General features: G+C 53.5%; 2 protein-coding genes across 3 annotated transcripts in view; one reads left to right on the top strand and one right to left on the bottom strand.

The window, feature by feature from the left end:
- Positions 1–12,549, top strand: part of CUL9 (cullin 9) — a 41,860-nt gene extending 29,311 nt beyond the window's left edge. Inside the window, exons 27-41 of one of the 2 annotated variants that reach the window (XM_066359368.1) lie at positions 337–476; positions 597–726; positions 882–1,081; positions 1,519–1,769; positions 3,120–3,465; positions 7,890–8,030; positions 8,172–8,336; positions 8,549–8,712; positions 9,064–9,157; positions 10,174–10,248; positions 10,374–10,484; positions 10,643–10,760; positions 11,165–11,295; positions 12,018–12,091; positions 12,168–12,549. In XM_066359368.1, coding sequence (XP_066215465.1) covers positions 337–476; positions 597–726; positions 882–1,081; positions 1,519–1,769; positions 3,120–3,465; positions 7,890–8,030; positions 8,172–8,336; positions 8,549–8,712; positions 9,064–9,157; positions 10,174–10,248; positions 10,374–10,484; positions 10,643–10,760; positions 11,165–11,295; positions 12,018–12,091; positions 12,168–12,357 — 2,330 coding nt within the window. In that variant the 3' untranslated portion in view covers positions 12,358–12,549. The remainder of the gene's footprint in view (positions 1–336; positions 477–596; positions 727–881; positions 1,082–1,518; positions 1,770–3,119; positions 3,466–7,889; positions 8,031–8,171; positions 8,337–8,548; positions 8,713–9,063; positions 9,158–10,173; positions 10,249–10,373; positions 10,485–10,642; positions 10,761–11,164; positions 11,296–12,017; positions 12,092–12,167) is intronic. The other variant, XM_066359369.1, reaches the window with a different exon arrangement.
- A 191-nt stretch (positions 12,550–12,740) lies between these two features.
- Positions 12,741–18,968, bottom strand: DNPH1 (2'-deoxynucleoside 5'-phosphate N-hydrolase 1). The gene is made up of 4 exons (XM_066359370.1): positions 18,766–18,968; positions 13,591–13,659; positions 13,340–13,450; positions 12,741–13,166 (listed from the first exon to the last, which is right to left on the bottom strand). The coding sequence occupies exons 1-4, from the start codon at positions 18,953–18,955 to the stop codon at positions 13,018–13,020; spliced, it is 519 nt and encodes a 172-aa protein (XP_066215467.1). The 5' UTR covers positions 18,956–18,968; the 3' UTR covers positions 12,741–13,017.
- Positions 18,969–21,267: the final 2,299 nt, after the last annotated feature.

The raw sequence follows: 21,267 nt of genomic DNA, 5'->3' as shown, positions 1-21,267 counted from the left end.
AACATCCCAGACTCACGTTGCCCAAGCTGTAACACAGGACAAGGAGAGCCCCAGCCAAGTGGGTCTTTATGACTCCCAGCTCCTTAAGGGCAAAACCCAGGTGTCTAGCGCTTCTTCGTGGAGCCTGCCTGATAAAGGGTGAGGCACAGGGTGGTTTCCCAGATTCCTCTGGCTTGCCGGGGAGGCAGCACGGGGCAGGGGTGGGGTGGGGTGTTGAGCTCTGGACGCTCTAATTGCTGGGGCCTAAGTGGCTAGCAGGATAGCACGCCCTGGCTTCCACCCCGGCCCAGTTTCCCCTCTTATTTGTCCCCGCCCTTGTGCTCAACACTTTCCCAGGTCAGAGCCATCCAGTCCGGGGACCACAGCGGTGGCTGCAGTGGACGTGGCTGGGCCGGGCTGAGCTGCAGTTTGGGGACCAGACCCTGCATGTGTCCACCGTGCAGATGTGGCTGCTGTTGAGTTTCAATCAGATAGAGGTGCCGCAGCTCCTTAGCCTCTCTCTGTCTTTTTTCTCCCTTGTCTGCCACTGTTCTGAGCTCTGCCCCTCCTTGCGTTCTTTCTTCCCACTTCTGACTGGCCCTGTTTCTCCTCACCAGGAGGTGTCAGTAGAAACCTTGCTGAAGAGTTCTGACCTTAGCCCACAGCTGCTGCTCCAGGCCCTTTTGCCTCTCACCTCTGAGAATGGCCCTTTGACCCTGCATGAGGGTCAGGACTTTCCACACAGGGGTAGGTCACTGGGAACAGCCTGGGACTCTGCTTATAGAGAGTGGGGTCCTGAGGGTGGGGTCATGCAGTAGGGGCAGTAGGGGGTGAAAGTGGGCTCTCCCCCCCCCCTTTTACCCCCACCCCTACCCTGGGCACTAACTAGAACTGTGCTCCAGGTGTGCTACGGGTTCGTGAGCCTGGGCTCTGGCCCCGTGGGGGGGCCCTGTGGCTGATACCTCCCCAGAAGTACCTGAATGTAGGGAAGGATGAGGGCCGAACCCTGGAACAGAAGAGGAACCTCTTGAGCTGTCTCCTTGTCCGGATTCTCAAAGCCCATGGGGAGAGGGGTCTCCACATCGATCAGCTGGTCTACCTGGTAGGCAGAGAGGGAGCCATGAAGTGAGGAGAGGGAGGAAGCCATGCTTGGGGTTGGGAGTTAGAGCCAGGGGTCACCACAAGGGAAGGTCAACTCTCAGTATGAGACCTTGTAGGGTGACACTTCTGTCTGGGTTTTCTGTTCCTGACAGGGCAGTTAGACTGAAGGTGGAGACAAGGCATGGGTATTTACCTGTGCCAGGCCCTAGACCTAAGGGTTTGCATTATTAAGTCATTTCATCTGCACAATGTTGTGAGGCAGGCGGTCTTATTATTATTCTCATACTCATGTGACAGATAAGGAAAATGAGGCATGAGAGAGTTAGCAACGTCCGTAGTTGCACAGCGGGTAAGTGGCACAGCTGGCTGTTGGACCTAGGCAGCCTGGCTCCCCTAGGAAAAAGGGGCCTGCCTGCCTGTTTTCTCCCTTCCCATCAGGTGCTGGAGGCCTGGAAGAAGGGTCCAAATCCTCCCGGAAGCCTGGGCCGCACCGTTGCCGGGAGTGTGGCCTGTACCAGTACAGATGTTTTCTCTTGTGTCCTGCACCTTCTGGGCCAGGGCTATGTGAAGCGTCATGATGACTGGCCCCAGATCCTGATGTATGCTGCCCCAGAGCCCATGGGGCCCTGCCGGGGTCAGGCAGAGGTCCCCCTCTGTGGCAGCTACACTACCGAGACCTCCAAGCCTAGGTAGCTCCCCAGCCCCATCCTCCTGCTCAGAGGCTCCAGGCCAGTAGAGAGGGATGGGCTCCCCACAGCCAATGGCACTCAATAACCTGGGAGGGCTTTTAGTGCCAGAGCCAGGCTCCCTTGTGGAAAAGCACTTCATTTCTTTCTTTGTCTCACCCCAGTTTTCCTCTCCCTGTAGTTCCCCCAGCTTGATCATCCTCATCCTTCCCAGTGCCATCACCCCCTTCTTTTCCTTTCTAATCAGGGACCTTGTTGTCCCCATCCTCCTAGAGTCAGCGCTTAGCAAGGGACAAAAACATGTAAGCTCCTTTATAGAGATCTCTCATTCTAAGCAAATATTGTATGAAATAGGAGTACGTATTGAGTGCTAACCATGTACTATGCTTGGTGAAACAGACAAACTCTAGTTTTGGGAAGCCTGTTCTTTGGGGGAGTTGCTGTGGCTATCCCCTAATTAGCTCAGACTTTGCACATCGGAGCCAGGTGACCAGAAGTTTTGGAGGCACCTCTTTGATGCTTGCTCTTTGCATTGGATGCAGAAATGCCTTCTCAAATAACCTTTCTCCAACTTTCACATGCATGAACATCACCTGGGGATCTTGTTAAAATGTAGATGCTGATCCCTGTGCTGCTGGTCCACATACCACACTTTGTGTGTGACAGAGACAAAGGGACAGACAGGGACAGGTAGGCAGGAGGGGAGAGAGATGAGAAGCATCAATTCTTCATTGCAGCTCCTTAGTTGTTCACTGATTGCTTTCTTACATGTGCCTTCATGGGGGGGGGGGGGGAGGCTACAGCAGAGCAAGTGACCCCTTGCTCAAGCCAGTGACCTTGGGCTTCAAGCCAGCGACCTTTAGGCTCAAGTCAGTGACCTTGGGCTTCAAGCCAGCGACCTTTAGGCTCAAGCCAGTGACCTCTCATTCAGCTGATGAGCCCGCACTCAAGCCAGCGACGTCGGGGTTTCGAACCTGGGTCCTCTGCATCCCAGTCTGATGCTCTATCCACTGTGCCATCACCTGGTCAGGCCACATACCATTTTCTTGCCAGACATGCTGGTAGTATTTTGGGTAGGACCTACAGTGGGACTCTCCCATCTACTGTAGGTGAGATAACATCTTGGACCCCTGCCCACTAGATTCCTCTAGTGCCCCAGTCATTGTGACAGCCAGCCCAGCCCCTGTGGAGGACCCCCCTGTGACAATCACTTGGGGTAGTTGTCCTCAGGCTGGCTAAGCAGTCACGAGCAGGGTGTGCAAGTGGAGAGCAGGGGGACAGGGTAGGGTTCAGTTGGTAGCTTGCATAAGCAGGGCAGGGAGGCTAACCACTGACTCTCTTCTCTGCCCCAAGCCCAGAAGCCGTGGCTGCCCTGGCATCTCTTCAGCTGCCTGCAGGCCGCACCATGAGCCCCCAGGAGGTGGAAGGGTTGATGGAGCAGACAGTGCGGCAGGTGCAGGAGACGCTGAACCTTGAGCCAGATGTGGCTCAGCACCTTTTGGCTCATTCTCATTGGGGTGCTGAACAGCTGCTGCAGAGCTACAGTGAGAACCCTCAGCCCCTGCTGCTGGCGGCCGGGCTGCAGCTGCCCCAGGCCCCGGCCACCGGGATGCGCCTGGACCATTGTCCCGTGTGTGTCAGCCCCCTGGAGCCTGACAGCGACCCGCCCTCGCTCTGCTGCATGCACTACTGCTGCAAGGTGAGGCCCCCAGCTCTCTAGCTCTCTGCTCCAACACAGGCCCTCGGGAACTGTGGGCGCTAGCTCCTGTGCCAGCACTTTCAACCAGTGGACGAGCCGCTTAGTCGCTCTTAAACTTTCTTAAACTAGTTGTGTCACCAGCCATGACATTCTGAAGGGTGGTCCTTAGGATCCAGTGGTACGCATCAGTGCTTCTCAAACTTAGCTGCATATTATAATCACTGGGACCTTTAAAGCTCCTGGTAGCTCAGGCGGGTTCAGTCGGAATCTGCAGGGAAATGTGGGTATGTGCAGCTTTAAAAGCTCAGGTGATTCTGTATTCAGCCAAGTTTGAGAAATATATATACTGATATACACACACATCTCACACACCAATACGCATTAAGGTACTTTGTGAAGGAGAAGTACAGTGGTACCTTGACACACGAGCACTTGAAATCACGAGCAGTCACTCACGGGATTTTTTGCTTTAAGTCACCAGCAGATATTTGAATCACAAATGTTGGGCAAATGAGTTTGTGAAATTTGTGTTTTTTGAGTTTACTCACTTTTATTGTTAAAAATGGCCCTGGGCAGCTGTCTGTGAAATTGCTAATTACCTTCCTGTTTGGGAAGGGCCGTTGTTATGCTAATGTCTCCTCCCCATCCACCAGCATCTTCAGCTGACCTTGAAGGTAAATACACTTCATAAACCAGTTTATTTCTTTACATTCTCTCTTATGTATATATATGTATTTGTTATTTATAAAGTACATTTTCTTATTTAAAAGCATATAAAACAAAAAATTTGTGTGGTTTTGGGGGGCCAGAATGGATTAATTGCATTCCATTCATTTAAATGGGGAAATTCAATTTGACACACGAGCAAATTGAGTCACGAGCGCGGCTGTGAAACGAATTACTCATGTGGCAAGGTACCACTGTATTATTAAATTGGTGGTAATGATAGTTCATGGTTTCCTTTTCAGCATTCAAGTCTCTAAGAACATCACGTGGAAAATAATACAATAATTAATAACAACACAGAAATAAAGTGTGTTTTGTGTACTCACAACTGTAAACCTACTTTTGCCCAACTCTGGAATATACTGTTATTTCCCCACGTGTAAGATGCTCCCGTGTATAAGACGGACCTTAATTTGGGGGCCCAAAATTTAAAAAAAAAATGTATTACATAAAGTTACTGAACTCAAGTTTTATTCATCATAAAATTCATACAACTCCTCATCACTGTCAAAACTCTCATCCATCTGTGTCTGATGAGGAATCACTGTTTTCAACAATGAGCGCAAAAACAAGCGTGAAAAAGTGAGAAATGGAAGTAAAAAAATCTACAACTTCTGTATAAGACGCATCCAGTTTTTAGACCCCAATTTTTTTTGAAAAGTGCGTCTTATACATGGGGAAATACGGCATTCATTTAATACAGAAATAAAAGAAGTGTTGTAAACCAGAGCGTAGCACAAGAGTAGAGGGGACTCATGGGAAGGCAGGGTTTGCCGCCCTGAGGCGGAAGCAGCCCCGAGGCTGAGGCTGCGAGTGAGGACTTGCTTTTGGAGGCAGGGGAGAGGGGCTGAGCGCAGCCATGCGGTGCCCGCGGCTGGGAGCAGTGCCAAGCCCACGCATCAGTTTGATTAACGGCATGCACTCCTCCGTAGCCATGAACAGCGGCTGCCGCTCCCAACAGTGGCTCCCGCTGCAGCGTGTGTCAGGACTTTCTCTCTTTCCCTTTTGCTTGGCTTCGTTAACTCTTCTCACGCAGGTGCCTGTGCTTGCTTCTTTTCGGGTTCTTACTTCCTTGACATTTCCATTTCTCCATTCAACTAGTGTCTGGCCTGGATTGACTGTGCATAGCACGGGGTGCCGAATGAGGGAGCGGGAGAATCCACGCAGGGAGTAACCTCAGCGCTAGGCATCATAGCCGCTAGTGCCTACGGGCCTGTTAACGGCGGCGTTGTCTTGCTTAACTGCCCTCCTAGTTTTCCGTGAGGCAGTCCTTGCCTGTCCCCTCTCTGCAGACTGAATGGAGGTGCGGGGCGGAGGAGGGGCCTGCCCACGGGCAGGGTTGGATTTCAGCAGTCTCACTGCAGGGCCCACGCTTAGGATGAGTGCAGGGAAGAGACTACAGTGGGTCCTGTCGAAAGTGACTGGGGTTAGGAGGGGCCGAGGGCCTTGTCGGGGACTCTAGACTGGGGAGGTAGGGGAACGCCCGTCCCAGGAGCTGAGGGAAGTCCGGGAGAAGAGGAAGGAGCAAGTGAGAGCACTGCGAGGCGGGGGACAGCGGCTGGCGGCAGAGGAGCATGTGGACCGGCCTGGCCGACTGGTCAGGTCGGCACCCAGTGGGGGTTATTTACTACAAGGGAAGCTACGGTGGGCCTTATGCAGCGCAGTGATATGATCTGATTTACATTTTTGAAAGGATCACTGTGTGGAGAACAGGCTGGAACAGAACCAGAGTGGAAGCAGGGACACCCGTGTGGAGCCTTATGCAAACAGGCAAGAGAAGGTGGTGTGTGCCTAGGTCCCAGGGAAGAGGCCTGGGTGGGCGGAGCTGCATTTGGAGGCGGAGCAGGTAGAGCTGGGGGTTAGGTGTGGGCTTAGGTCCTAAGACAAGGGAATTGAAGATGATTCCTGGGTTTGACCTGAGCATCTGAGTGGATGGGATGGCATCGTTTACTGAGTTGGGGGAAATGTCAGGCCTGGAACTAGGGACGGAGAACAGATTTTTATTTTTATTATTTATTCATTTTAGAAAGGAGAGAGAGAGGGGAGGAGAGAGAGAAGGGGGGAGGAGCAGGAAGCATCAACTCCCATATGTGCCTTGACCAGGCAAGCCCAGGGTTTCGAACCGGCAACCTCAGCATTTCCAGGTCAACGCTTTACCCACTGTGCCACCACAGGTCAGGCCGGAGAACAGATTTTTGAAGGGAAATTCAGTCTTTTGTGTCCATGAAGTTTGAGCTACCTGTTGGATACCTGTGTGGGACTCACAGTGGATAGTGGGTTTTCGAATTCAGAATTAAGTGGGGAGGCCTGTCTGGTGTCACCCAGGGAGAGAGAAGTGGGCCCAGGGCATTGAACTCGGGCCGCCCCCGCCCTGCAGAGATGTGGAGATGGGGAGCCTGGGAACACCAGTGAGAGAAGCTGGCTGATGGAAGACATCCTAGCCAGGAAGGAGCTTGTGACTAAGTCACAGCTGAGGGGCACAAGTGAAATGCAGGACAACTCAGGACCCAGGAGCCTGGGCCTGGGGCAGATGGGAGCAGCTTCCCCGGATGAGCCTGGAGTGGCAGGTGGGGCTGTCAGAGGGCCAGAGACCCGTTCCAGGTGGGCTGGACAGGGAGACCAACATGAGGCAAGAGCAAGCCCCAGGCGGAGGAGTGAGCCGTCAGCCGGCGTCCTCTGTGCCTGGAAGTCAGCTCTCTGGATTGGGAGAAATTTCCTCTGTTCTATTTTGTGGATACAGGAATTTTGCATTCAGCTTCCTAGTTTACCTGAATTTCTCTCACTATAGAGAAAGGGGTTTGTTTTGTTGTTTAGTACTTTCTTCTGGGTAAAAATGGTCCAGTGAAGTGCTTCCCATTAATCCTGGAGCTTTGAGAGCACCGATACTTGTCCTTGCTTGGGGTCAGATGCATCGTTTTGGAAAGCTTGGCTGTCAGCAGTGTGAGGGAAGGGGTTGTTAATGAAGAACTGGAGGAGGCTCAGGCTGCTGATCATGCATAAACCATGTGGATTTGATGGGGAGAGACAGGTTGGGAAGAATGTTTATTGAGACCAGCTCCTGCAGCAGTTTAGGAGAGGCCAGTGGCCTGGTTAGGGTGGGCAGTGACATGGGCACAAGACAAGGATTCAAGAGATGTGAGGTTCTGCTGCTGGGACTGGAGGGGGCACTGGTGCTGTTTATGGGGATTCGGAGATGCAGTGGGCAGGTCTGTTTTGTGAAGAGTCTGAGTCTGGGGGGTTGGGAGCCTCCAGACAGGCACTGAGGTGAGCAGATGGAGCCAGGAGGCAAAGCCCCAGCTGTGTGTGCAGTGGCGGAGGCCAGCCACCCGGTGGGGACGGGGACCCACCACCTCCCAGGCCTCCTTCCTCTGACCTTGCTCTCTCCATTTCTGTCTTAGAACTTGAATCTTTCTCTCTCTCTCCTTTTGATTCTCTTTATCCATTCCCTCCACATCCATCCCAACAATAATTATATTGTAATTAGGCTGCTGTCCTGGCCTACACATCTTCAAAGGCAACAGTAATTTGGGTCAATTCCAGGAAAATCCGTGGCAACCAGAAAGGTTAGGGTCAGTTTTGAGGCTGATCTAAAAGCAGGCTTGTCTCTGGACCCCCATGTCGCTGGAGAGAGGAGCTAGACGACTGGCAGGACACCCTCCCCTCACACTCTTCCTGAGCAGCTCCCCCTCCCCTCCCAGTCTTGCTGGAATGAGTACCTGACAACCCGAATCGAGCAGAACCTTGTGATGAACTGCACCTGCCCGATCGCTGACTGCCCTGCCCAGCCCACAGGAGCCTTCATCCGTGCCATCGTCTTCTCGCCAGAGGTCATCTCCAAGGTACCCCTCCTCTGAGAGTGGCTCCAGTACCAGTGGAGGGGCAGGCCTCAGGGAGCAGGCTGACGAGCAGGGTGATGGGACGCCTGCGGTATGGCCTCCTGGGGAGCCAGGCTCTACCTGGTGGCACCTGTGTCCCCGCAGTACGAGAAGGCCCTCCTGCGTGGCTATGTGGAGAGCTGCTCCAATCTGACCTGGTGCACCAACCCCCAGGGCTGTGACCGCATCCTGTGCCGCCAGGGCCTGGGCTGCGGGACCACCTGCTCCAAGTGTGGCTGGGCCTCCTGCTTCAACTGCAGCTTCCCTGAAGTGGGTGCCCCCCGCCCTGATGCTGAGCTGGGCCCCGCACCCCTCCCTGCCCAGCCTGCCTTGTCCGCATCCTCTGCCTCCAGGTTGGGCTCTGTTCCTCCCTTAGTCCTCCAAATGGGACCTCCCTCCCTCCTGCTCCCCCCCCCCCACTCCAGCAGGAAGGCCGCCCTCAGTGCGGGCTTGGCTGTGTCCTCCCCTCCCTCCTACTCTAGGCACACTACCCTGCCAGCTGTGGCCACATGTCTCAGTGGGTCGACGACGGTGGCTACTATGATGGCATGAGTGTGGAGGCCCAGAGCAAGCACCTGGCCAAGCTCATCTCTAAGCGCTGTCCCAGCTGTCAGACTCCCATCGAGAAGAATGAGGGGTGCCTGCAGTAAGAAGGGGGTACTGAGGGCCCTGGGGGAGGCAGCAGGCACAGGAGAGGGTAGGAGGCCTGATAGGAAGAGAGGGGCCATGGGGCTTATGGGAAGACGGGCGACAAGGGCAGTGACCCAGCTGCCCCTCGGCACTCCAGAGTGCTTCCTGGACCTCATGTTCCTTCCAGCACTTTGAGTCTACACTGTGGGGGAATTCAGAAGCAAGGGTGAGTTCAGTAGGACCTGGCATGGTTAGGAGACTGAGGGCATGGAGGGGCCAGGGACATTGTCAGTGGTGCATCCAGGCTCCTGGCATTCCTGATGTGTCCAGAGGCAGGAGCCCTCTGACCGGCTGGCTTCCTCCGTAGCATGACCTGTGCCAAATGCAAGCATGGGTTCTGCTGGCGCTGCCTCGAGTCCTGGAAGCCGAATCACAAAGACTATTACAACTGCTCTGCCATGGTGAGGGGCTGGGCACCAGGGGAGGTGGTGGCCAAGGGCGGTCAGGCTGGGCGCTCTGCCGCCCCGGGGCGGAGGCTGTGTGCAGAGCAGCCGAACAGGTGTTGGGATAGCGGCTGTGTAGAGAGAAGACAGAAGCCATAGAGACGCACGGGTGCTGGGAGGCCTGTGACAGGGACCACAGGCCCAGAATGGGACTTCTCACACCGGTGGCTACAGAGGAAGTTGAAGAGGGGTTGAGGAGTGCTGGGCATCCTCAGGGCAGCGGGACAGAACGGAGAGCAGTGCTGGGAATCCTCAGGGCAGCAGGACAGAGCGGAGAGCAGTGCTGGGCATCCTCAGGGCAGCGGGACAGAGCGGAGAGCAGTGCTGGGCATCCTCAGGACAGCAGGGCAGAGTGGAGAGCAGTGCTGGGCACCCTCAGGGCAGCGGGACAGAGCGGAGAGCAGTGCTGGGCATCCTCAGGGCAGCAGGACAGAGCGGAGAGCAGTGCTGGGCACCCTCCTCAGGGCAGCGGGACAGAGCGGAGAGCAGTGCTGGGCACCCTCAGGGCAGCGGGACAGAGCGGAGAGCAGTGCTGGGCACCCTCAGGGCAGTGGGACAGCGGAGAGCAGTGCTGGGCACCCTCAGGGCAGCAGGACAGAGCGGAGAGCAGTGCTGGGCACCCTCAGGGCAGCAGGACAGAGCGGAGAGCAGTGCTGGGCATCCTCAGGGCAGCGGGACAGAGCGAGCGGAGAGCAGTGCTGGGCACCCTCAGGGCAGCGGGACAGAGCGGAGAGCAAGGACTCCGAGTCAGAGCCGGGCCCACCACGGAGTGTGTGGCTTTGGGTCCGTTTACTCGTCCACACCTCAGCATTCTCGTCTGGAAAAGGAGGGAATATGACCGACCTCTCAGAGTTCTGAGGACTAAGTGAGAAAATCTGGGGAAAGTGTAGAAAGGCCTCTGTGAACGGTAGCTAGTCTGATGAGCCCCATTCTGACCCAGCAAAGCCCAGAGCCCCCTTGCTGTGCCCTCCCAGGTGAGCAGGGCAGCCTCCCAGGAGAAGCGGTTTCAGGACTACAACGAGCGGTGCAGGTTCCATCTCCAGGCCCGGGTGAGCGGGACAAAGCTGGGTCGGGCTGGGGCTGCCGGTCTGGAGGGGCGGGGCCCACCCGGACCAGGGCTGTTCTGACGGGCACGGGTGCGCATGGCTGGCACCCGCCTGCTTCCCCTGTGCAGGAGTTTGCTGTGAAACTGTGGAACCGAGTGTCTGCCGTCCACGAGGCGCCCCCGCCCGCGTCCTTCACCTTCCTCAGCGATGCCTGCCGGGGACTCGAGCAGGCTCGGAAGGTAGTGACCCGGAGGGGAGGGCTGGGGAGGGGTGTGCCCAGGGGGTCTGGTGGCAGGGCAGCTGTCCTCTCACCTGTTTGGGTGGAGGGGACGAGGAGGGAGCAGGTGGGGGCGGGGCCTCGCCTCAGCGGAGAGAGGCCTGACTCGGGCGGCCCTAGGTGCTGGCCTATGCCTGCGTGTACAGCTTCTACAACCAGGACACGGAGCAGATGGACGTGGTGGAGCAACAGACCGAGAACCTGGAGCTGCACACCAATGCCCTGCAGATCCTCCTCAGTGAGCCCGCCCCACCGGGTCAGCCCTCTCCTGCCCCCACCCCTCTGAGCAGCCCATCCCAACAGACAGAGGGCAAAGCCGGCCCCCACTCCAGCTCCCACTTCCTCTCGGTCCTCCTCCTCCTCCCAGTTCTTCATAGCCTCGTGGCCACCAGCCTTTTGAGAGTCTGCGTGTAAAGGTCTAGACATGCAGGCTGCGAGTGCCTGCAGGCACAGTCTTCACCTGAAAGCTGTAACACTTTCACTTGGTTACACTCTGTCCCCACCAGACAGCATGAGCCTCATGGAAATGGGTGTCTAGGGCTGGGCCTGGCAGTGTTGGTGGAACTTGCTAGGGGTTTGTTGAAGGAGGAAAGGGGGAAGCTGGAGGAAAGGAGGGAGCCCTGCACCCTGCCCCCTCTGCAGAGGAGCTGCTGCAGTGCAGAGACCTGGCCTCGGCCCTGCGCCTCCTGCGGGCCGACTGCATCCACGTGGGCCTGGAGCTCCTTCAGCGGATCCAGGGACGGCTGCTTGCCATCCTGCAGCATTCCACCCAGGTATGCAGTGCCAGGCCTGCACTGCCTGTGCCCAGCGCACCCCTCCCCTGGACACCCCGAAGGAAAGGCAGCGAAGGATGGTGAATGGGTATTTGGAGGCCTGGGTGTGTGTCCCAGCTCCTAGGCCAGCCTGCTGGGTGCTGTTGGACCCTCCACTTAACTGCCTGGTGTTTCGTACCAAATAAAGGAGTTAGCCCAGATCAGGGGTACTGGCCAGATCCTTGCTCATCAGAATCACTTGGGGAACTCTTACCAGACATAATTCCTAGATGTGGACTCAGAATCCCAGGAGTGGGGGCCAGGGGGTTGGGGTCTATTGGAGTAAGGGACCTCTGGGATTCTTGCAGCTGTAACACGCTGATGTTGAGTCTGAACTGTAAGTCCTGCCCTCAGGCAGCTTACAGACTGGGAGGAACTTGGGAAGAAAAGACATGAACATACACCATGAGCCCTCAGTGCGCGGCCGCTGTGCCTGAGCGGCCCTGTCTTGTGCCTGGAGACCACCTCCGCGTTCAGTTATGCAAGGCAGTGGTTTGTGCAGTGCTGCGGGGAGGAAGGCAGTGGTTTGTGCGGTGCTGCGGGGAGGCAGGGAGAGCAGGCTGAGGGCATGCCTGCCAGGGGCATGGCACCTGATAGGCCCTCAGCACTGGGTGAAGGACCCCTGGGCACAGAGGCCCAGTGGCCTCCACTCTCCGGCTCTTCACGTTCTGTCTCTGTGCCAGGATTTCCGGGTTGGCATCCAGAGTGCATCATTAGAGGCCCGGAAGGCTAAAGGGTCCAACGTGCCCAGCAATCAGTGAGTACGGGCAGAGCCAGGGGGAGTGGGACATGTCAGGCTCCAGCCAGGGCTGAGTGGCATTGTCTCTCCCTAGGTCCCAGGGCTCCTCGGGGCTGGAGATGGATGAGGAGGAGGAAGACGATGAGGATGACATGCCAGAGTGGCAGCAGGATGAGTCTGATGAGGAGCTGGACAGTGACAGCTTCTCCTCCGACGAGGAGTCTGAGAGCCTGTACCGAGAAACTTTCTTCTTCGGTGACGAGGAGGAGGATGGTTCTGACTGAGGGACAGGACACGGGGCGGGGGGTGGTACTGGGAGCCGCCCCAGAGCCCTGGGGCCAAGGGGCTGGTAGTTCGCTCTGACCACTGTCCTGGGGTGGCCGGAGGGGGTGACTCCTGGCATCTGTGGCACCTTCTTCTGTTTACTGAATAAACTTTCACATACTTCTCTGGCAGGCTGGGCAGCTTCCCCAAAGCCCACTTCAGACCCCCACCACCCTTCCTCATTCTTTAGTTTTCTTTCCACTTCTAGACCCTTTCATCAGAGAAGGCCCAAAGCTGACCCACTGGACCTCAGCTGACAAAGGGAAATGAAGGACATGGTGCATGCCCACGTGCCCCAGACCCAGCCTCGTGTCAGAGGAGGTGGGAACAGCCATCCCCCATGACAAGCCTTCCCCTAAACTCGATGTTACTGGCAGGGGCCTGAGGGCATTAGAAAGTATCCTCCTGTTGGGGGCCAGAGACTTCTAAAGGTTATCTCTACACCTTGAAGCGAAGTGGCGTGAGAAGAGGATATTACCGAGGACCTGCTGTGCCCACCACACATACCGACATAACGTTAGAATTGTAAATACACCTTTTCATTCGGTACCGGTCCTGCAGGGCAGTAATGGTATTAGAGCTGAGTCTGGGATCAGAAGCATGTAATAAAGTGGATTAAGTCAAGTGGTTAGGTAGGGGGAAGAAGCCATCTGCTCAGGAGGATCAGCCTCAAAGAATCGATCCAGCACGGCCTCCACCTCTCCCTCCTCGTAGTCCCACACCTGGAAGCGTGAGCCATCTGCTGCTCCCCGGATCATGGCTGAAAGCACTGGGAAGGCAGAAGGGGGTGATGGTGCCTCCCACACACGCCCCGCCCTGTGCTCCCTTCCCCAGCCCTTGTTGGGAGAGGACACTACTTGGAGCCTCCCAAGGAAGGGGGCCAAGGGCTGGGCCCTCAGCTGGGGAGAGAGGCGACAGCCCTCCAGGGCCTGGAGTACTCACCTCGGCCAGACTTCGGGCGGAACAGGCACAGGATGCGCTTATTGAGGGCCACGGCCCGGCCCAGCTCATAGCCGACACCTAAGGATGGCTGGGTCACTTCTGCCACAACCACTGGGAAGAAAAATGAGGCTGAGGTTCAAAATCTGGGCTTGTAAGAGAAAGATGGCGGTGAGTATGGTAAGGAGGGAGCTCGGGGCAGCCAGGGAACCTGACAACCCAGAGGAGTTCACAGGCAGGAGAGGGCCACTTACAGTCTGCCTGCTGCAGCCAGGCCAGGTCCCGCTGGTGGATTAGCCTGTCACCCCCCGCAGCCTCTTCCCCTGTGGTGAAGGGAAAGCTGGTTACGGCCACGCTCCACCCCAGTCCTTAGTACTTAAACTACTTCTCTGCCCACCACTCGCATCCACCCTGCTCGGGGAGGAAGACATGCTCGATGTCATCTGACCGCCTGCCCAACACTACAGGTCCATGAAAAGGAGCGAGGAAATGGAACAGCTGCAGGAAAAACTCAATCCTGTGCAAGGTGGGGTGTGTCATTAGGGCCAGGGAAGGACTCGCTGTAGGTCACAGTGATTAGAGGTGGAGAGAAGGGGGAAGAGCATCCCAGGCGGGGGAAACAGCAGTTGGAAGCAAGGATAGGTCCATGCAAGTGGAGGAAGACCAGATGAGCCGAATGAAGTGGCTCTCAAGCGTTGACAGCTACCAGAATCACCTGTAAACTTGATAAAACTACAGACCCACGTGTCAGTGGACTCAGCTGCTTCATGAGCTCTCAGGTGATTCTCATACCAGAGTTGGAGAACCACTGCCCAAATGCAAAGGAACTGCAGGAGGTGGTGGGAACTGAACCAGGGGTGTGAGCCGTTCCAGTTTAACCTGACCCGTGCTGGATAATCTCAAGCTCCCTCATTATATCGAGCACACTAAAGTGAGAAAGAACTTCCAGGCAGGCTGGACATGCTATGAAACCAATGAACCTTAAGTTTTAGGGGCCCTCACTTATACGGGCGCTTCCCAACACCCTAGCAATTAAAAAATTATACTTATTGAATTTAGAGAGAGGAGCAAGAAAGCATCAACACATAGTAGTTGCTTCTCATATGTGCCTTGACCGGGCAAGCCCGGGGTTTCGAACCAGCAACCTCAGCATCAGCATCCAGGTCGATGCTTTATCCTCTGCGCCACCACAGGTCAGGCACCCTAGCAATTCTGTGATTTTGTCTTTTTAAAGAGGTCTCCCAGGATTGCATTACATCCCACAAATCCTGGATCGCCTCCTAGGTAGGGCATGGGGGAACCATTTAAAGTTTTCTGAGCAGAAGTACATCAAACAGTTTTAGGCACAATTTTCAAACTAGAAGAGTTTGATCAGACCAACTGATCAAAACCATGTTTTAGAAAAACCCAGTAATAATAAATTATCTAAAAAAGAGTGCAATCCCATTTGCAATAGCATCGAAAACAAAATACTTCAGAATAAATTTAACCAGAGAAGCAAAAGATCTGTACACTGAAAACTATAAAACACTGATGAAAGAAATCAAAGAAAGCACAAATAAATGGAAAATTATCCCACGTTCATGGATTGGAAGAATCAATATTGTTAAAATGTCCATACTACCCAAAGCTATCTACAGATTCAATGTAATCTCTATTAAATTCTAATAGCATTTCTTACAGAAATAGAAGAAACAATCCTAAAATTTATGTGGAACCACAAAAAACCCTCAATAGTCAAAGCAATCATGAGAACAAATAGGGAGGCATCGCACTTCCTGATTTCAAGCTATATTATAAAGTTAAAACAGTACGACACTGGCATGAAAACAGACACATAGGCCAATGGAACAGAATCAATAGCCCAGAAATAAAGCCGTGTGTGTGTGTGTGTGTGTGTGTGTGTGTGTGTGTGTATATATATATATATATATATATATATATATATATATATATATAGTCAGCTAATATTTGACAAGGGTGTCAGGAATACTCAATGGAGAAAAGACTATCTCTTTGATAAATGGTGCTGGGAAAACTGGATATTCACACCAGTGGTCCCCAACCCCCGGGCCGTGGACCAGTATCAGTCCGTGGGCATTTGGTACCAGTCTGCAGAGAAAGAATAACTTACATTATTTCTGTTTCATTTATATTTACATCTGAACAATTTTATTTTTTAAAAATGACCAGATTCCCTCTGTTACATCCATCTAAGACTCACTCTTGACGCTTGTCTTGGTCACGTGATACATTTATCCGTCCCACCCTAAAGGCCGGTCCATGAAAATATTTTCTGACATTAAACTGGTCCGTGGCCCAAAAAAGGATGGGGACCACTGTTTTACACCATTCACAAAAACAAACTCAAAATAGATTAAAGATTTAAAGGTAAGACTGGAGCCCTGGCCGGTTGGCTCAGTGGTAGAGTGTCGGCCTGGCGTGCGGAAGTCCTGGGTTCGATTCCCGGCCAGGGCACACAGGAGAAGTGCCCATCTGCTTCTCCACCCCTCCCCCTCTCCTTCCTCTCTGTCGCTCTCTTCCCCTCCCGCAGCCAAGGCTCCATTGGAGCAAAGATGGCCCGGGCACTGGGGATGGCTCCATGGCCTCTGCCTCAGGCACTAGAATGGCTCTGGTCACAACAGAGCGATGCCCCAGATGGGCAGAGCATCACCCCCTGGTGGGCGTGCCGGGTGGATCCCAGTCGGGCGCATGCGGGAGTCTGACTGCCTCTCCGTTTCCAACTTCAGAAAAATCCAAAAAAAAAAAAGACTGGAAACGATGTAACTCCTAGATGAAAACAGGAAAAAGCTCCTTGACTTGGGTCTTAGGAATGGTTTTGGGATATGACACCTAAAGCACAAGCAGTAAAATAAACAAGTGGGACTACATCAAACTAAAAAGCTGCTTTCTGCACAGCAAAAGAAATAAAACAGACAAGCTACAGAATGGGAAAAAATATTTGTAAACCATGTATCTGGTAAGGGGTTAATATCCAAAATATAAAAGCCTCGTGGCCCTGGCAGGTTGGCTCAGCGGTAGAGCGTCGGCCTGGCGTGTGGAAGTTCCGGGTTAAATTCCTGGCCACACAGGAGAAGTGCCCATCTGCTTCTCCACCTTTCCCCCTCTCCTTTCTCTCTGTCTCTCTCTTCCCCTCCTGCAGCCAAGGCTCCGTTGGACCAAAGTTGGCCCGGGTGCTGAGGATGACTCCATGGCCTCCACCTCAGGTGCTAGAATGACTCCAGTTACAGCAGAGCAACATCCCAGAGGGGCAGAGCATCATCCCCTGGTGGGCATGCTGGATGGATCCCTGTCAGGCTCATGCGGGAGTTTATCTGTCTACACCTCCCGCTGCCGCGCCCTGCTTCTCACATCGGAAAAATACACAAAAAATAAAAATTAAAAAGCCTCATACAACTCAACAGCAAGAAAACAATCCAATTTAAAACAGGCAAAGGACCTGAACAGACATTTTATCAAAGTTGCTATATGAATGGCCAAGAGGTACATGAGAAGGTGCTCAACATCACTAATCATTAGGGAAATGAAAATCAAAACCACAATGAGATAATGCTTTAGATCTGTTTAAACAGCTATCATCAGAAAGACAAGAAAAAACAAATGCTGGTGAAGATGTGGAGAAAAGGGAATGGCTGTGCTCTGTGGTAGGGAATATAAGTGTCCACTATGGAAAACAGTACAGAGGTTCCTCAAAAAATTGAAAATAGAGCTGTTATATGCCCAAGCAATCTCATTTTTGAAAATATAACCAAAGGAAATGAAAATACTGTTGAAGAGAAGCCTACACTCCATGTTCAAGGCAGCGATACTTACAATAGCCAAGGCACGGAAACACTTGTCTACAGGTGGATGAATAGATAAAGAAGTTATAGTGTATATATGCAATGGAATATTATTCAGCCATAAGAAAGAAGGAAATCCTACCATTGGAAAGGACTCTGAGGGCATTATGCTAAGTAAAGTCAGTCAGACAAAGACAAATAGTATATGATCTCATATGTGGAATCTAAAACACACACACACACACACACACACACACACACACACACACGCGCGCGCGCAAACAGAAAAACCAAAACGCCTAGCAAAAGAGATCAAATTTGTGGTTATTAGAGGTGGGGAATAGGAGGTTGAGAAATTGAATAACAGTGGTCAGGAAGTACCAACTTCTGGTTATAAAATATACTGCTCACAAAAACTAGGGGATATTTCCAAATATGAAGTGATAAAAAAGCATTTGATTTTTTTTTAATTAAACAAGAACATCAGAAAAGCAAACAAGGCCTGACCTGTGGTGGCACAGTGGATAAAGCGTCGACCTGGAAATGCTGAAGTCCCAGTTCCAAACCCTGGGCTTGCCTGGTCAAGGCACATATGGGAGTTGATGCTTCCAGCTCCTCCCCTGTCTCTCTCTCCTCTCTCTCTCTCTCTCTCTCTCTCTCCCCCTCTCTCTCTCCTCTCTAAAATGAATAAACAAAATTTTAAAAAAAAATTAAAAAAAAAAAGCAAACAAGTCAAAGAAAGTTGTTCAATAATGCAAATGAGATGCAAAACTAACTTATTTCACTGGTGAAAATGCACTTGATACAAAAGGCTGAACGCACTGGAGTTTCTGCACGTTCCCTGATCCCCTAATTTTTGTGAGCAAACACAAAATGTAAGTACTAGAAATGTAATGTACACCATGATGACTACGGTTACTACTGCTGCGTGGTTATTTGAAAGTTCTTAAAGAATGTAGATCCTAAGAGTTATCACAAAGGAGAAAAATTTTTTCATGAGGTGATGGATGTTAACTAAACTTACTGTGGTAATCTCACAACATATGAAAGTCCAGTCATTATGCAGTATACCCTAAAAGTATACAATGCTGTATGTTAGTCATAGCTCAATGACACTGGCAATCAAGGGGGAAAAAAGACCTAGCGCAGGGGGAGAGCACCTAACAGCCTGGTCAGAGGGCGTGGGAGACGGTGGTGGTGGAGACAGCGGGGGTCTGCCGTTCTGAGAGAGGGCTGACACCTCCACGGCAGGTGGGGAGGCGTGGGAAAACGACTTTGTTTCAGCTGGGGTAGAAGAAGCCAGCGGGGTTCGCGGAAAGCCAAGCCGTCGCATCCACGCTCATTCTGCCCCTCCCTCCAAACTACACTGGAAAAGAGCTGGAGAGTTCTCCAAGAAGGAACGAAGGCCAAGATAATGCAGCACTGAGTGCGGAGACTGGGCTCCCACCGCAGCTGCCCTCGGTCACACCGGTTCCCTTTTCTTCTCGAGCGGGGTGCTGGCTCCGTGCCCGCGCCCGGCGGAGTGGCAGGCGGCCACGGCCCGGGGGAGGGCCGTTTGGGTAAAAGGGCGGGGCCGGGCCCATCCCTGTCCCCTGCAGCCCGCGCTCCGTGACCCCGCGGCCTCACCCCACGCGCTCAGGTCCGCGGCTGCCACGTGCTCGGTGAGCACGGTGCCGAAGCGCCGCAGCCGCGACACGATCCGCTCGTACAGCGGCCGGTCCTCCCGTCCGCCGCGAATGCTCCCGCAGAAGTACAAGGCCAGGCGCCCGCGCTGGCCCGACTGCCCCGGCGCCCCACGCTCTCCCGCGTCCGCCATCGTGGCCCTCACAACCGCCCCCACCTCCGCCCCCTTTCCCGCCCCCATCTCCGCCCCCACCACCGCCCGCATCTCCACCCTCCTTCCCGCCCCCACCACTGCCCCCATCTCCGCCCCCTTCCCCGCCCCCACCTCCGCCCCCTTCCCCGCCCCCATCTCCGCCCCCACCACCGCCCCCATCTCCACCCCCCTTCCCCGCACCCACCACCGCCCCCTTCCAGCGCCAGGGGGCGCTAGCTCGTGGCCACTTGACCAGGGCCCGCGCGGAGCCCTGGTGCGCAAGTGTCCACACTTGTGACATACGGACGAGTTGGGAGAAGGGGTGACGATACCCGTGTGTGGGGAACCCACCGCCTCCTGTACTTCTGAACTTTAACTTGCTCGGGAGGAGTGGCTGGCCTCCTCACCGCGCCCACCTAGCCCCGGCCGCCCCGCAGTCTTCCCCATCCCGGCTGCGCAGGCCCAGAACCTTGGAGTTCCTCTCCTTCCGTCAGACCCTATGTCCCTCTGATCCGTGGGCAGCTCCTGTCGGTTGTCCCTTCTGAGCATTTCCAAATGTTGATGATGTCCACCCATCACTTCCAGGGCAGCCATGCTCACCCCTTACCTCCCTCAGCGTTCTCCCACAGCTCCCCACTTCCGCGCTACACAGTCCGGTCTCCACTCAGCAAGCCACAGCGATCCTGTGAACACATAGTCAGGTCGTGACCTTCCTCTGCTCAAACCCTACAGTGGCTCCCTTCTCACTAAGGGTGAGAACCCAAACCCCACAGTGGCCCACCAGGCCCTCATGAACTAGTGACTGCTCTAACCCCAGCTCTAATGCTCGCACTGACTCTTCTGCCGCAATGCTGGCTCCCTGGCCGTCCTCAGGCATGCTGGCCTCAGAGTCTTTTCACTTTCTGGTCCCTGGAATCTTTTTGTCCCTGGATGGATCACTCCCTCATTTCCTCAGAGTCTTTGTTTATATGTCACCTTCTCTGACCATCTTCAATAGGGCAGCCTCTATCCGGAATATTCTCTGTGATCCTTCCCTGCCTTGCCTTTCTCATGGACCATATAATTTATTAATTTTGTTGTGGAGGACCCCTTAATACCCCTGGTAGAATATAAATCCTTAGGAAGGCAGGAATTTTTACCTGTTTAGTTTACTGCTATATCCCCAGCTTCTAGATCTGTGCCTGGCACTTAAGAAACATTTATCAAATATTTGTTGAATGAAAAAGTGGATTAAATGAAAATTTGCATTTGACAGCACTTTGTAGCCCTATGGTAAACTGATAAAAGCTGGATCTTCAGAGAGACAGGCACATACCCCTCAACTCACCAGTGACTTACCCCTCATTGTGTGTGTGTGTGTGTGTGTGTGTGTGTGTGTGTGTGTGCGCGTGTCAGACAGAGAGAGATAGAGGCACAGACAGGAAGGTAGAGAAATGAGAAGCATCAATTCTTTGTTGCGGCACCTTAGTTCTTCATTGATTACTTTCTCATATGTGCCTTGATCATGGGGCTACAGCAGACCGAGTGACCCCTTGCTCAAGCCAGCAACCTTGGGCTCAAGCTGGTGAGCCTTGCTCAAACTAGATGAGCCCACACTTAAGCCGGCAACTTCGGGGTTTCAAACCTGGGTCCTCTACATCCCAGTCCAACACTCTATCCACTGCGCCGCCGCCTGGTCAGGCTACCCCTCATTTTATTATAAAAAGAACACAGACACAGGACAAAATTTTTTTTATATAAATTTTTATTAATTTTAATGAGGTGACATAAATAAATCAGGGTACATATATTCAAAGAAAACATGTCCAGGTTATCTTGTCATTCAATTATGTTGCATACCCATCACCCAAAGTCAGATTGTCCTCGGTCACCTTCTATCTAGTTTTCTTTGTGCCCCCCCCCCCCCCCGTTACCACCACACTCTTGGTCTCATTTTTTTGTCCCACCAATGTATGGAATCATGCAGTTCTTGTTTTTTCTGATTTACTTATTTCACTCCGTATAATGTTATCAAGATCCCACCATTTTGTTGTAAATGATCTGATGTCATCATTTCTTATGGCTGAGTAGTATACCATAGTGTATATGTGCCACATCTTCTTTCTTTCTTTCTTTTTTTTTCTGAAGCTGGAAACAGGGAGAGACAGTCAGACAGACTCCCACATGCGCCCGACTGGGATCCACCCGGCACGCCCACCAGGGGTGATGCTCTGCCCACCAGGGGGCGATGCTCTGCCCCTCCGGGGCGTCGCTCTGCCGTGACCAGAGCCACTCTAGCGCCCAGGCCATCTTTGCTCCAATGGAGCCTTGGC

The sequence above is a fragment of the Saccopteryx leptura genome, chromosome 1, assembly GCF_036850995.1.
Source record: "Saccopteryx leptura isolate mSacLep1 chromosome 1, mSacLep1_pri_phased_curated, whole genome shotgun sequence".
In the NCBI taxonomy this organism is placed as follows: Eukaryota; Metazoa; Chordata; class Mammalia; order Chiroptera; family Emballonuridae; genus Saccopteryx; species Saccopteryx leptura.
This window is presented reverse-complemented; position numbering and strand designations above follow the sequence as displayed.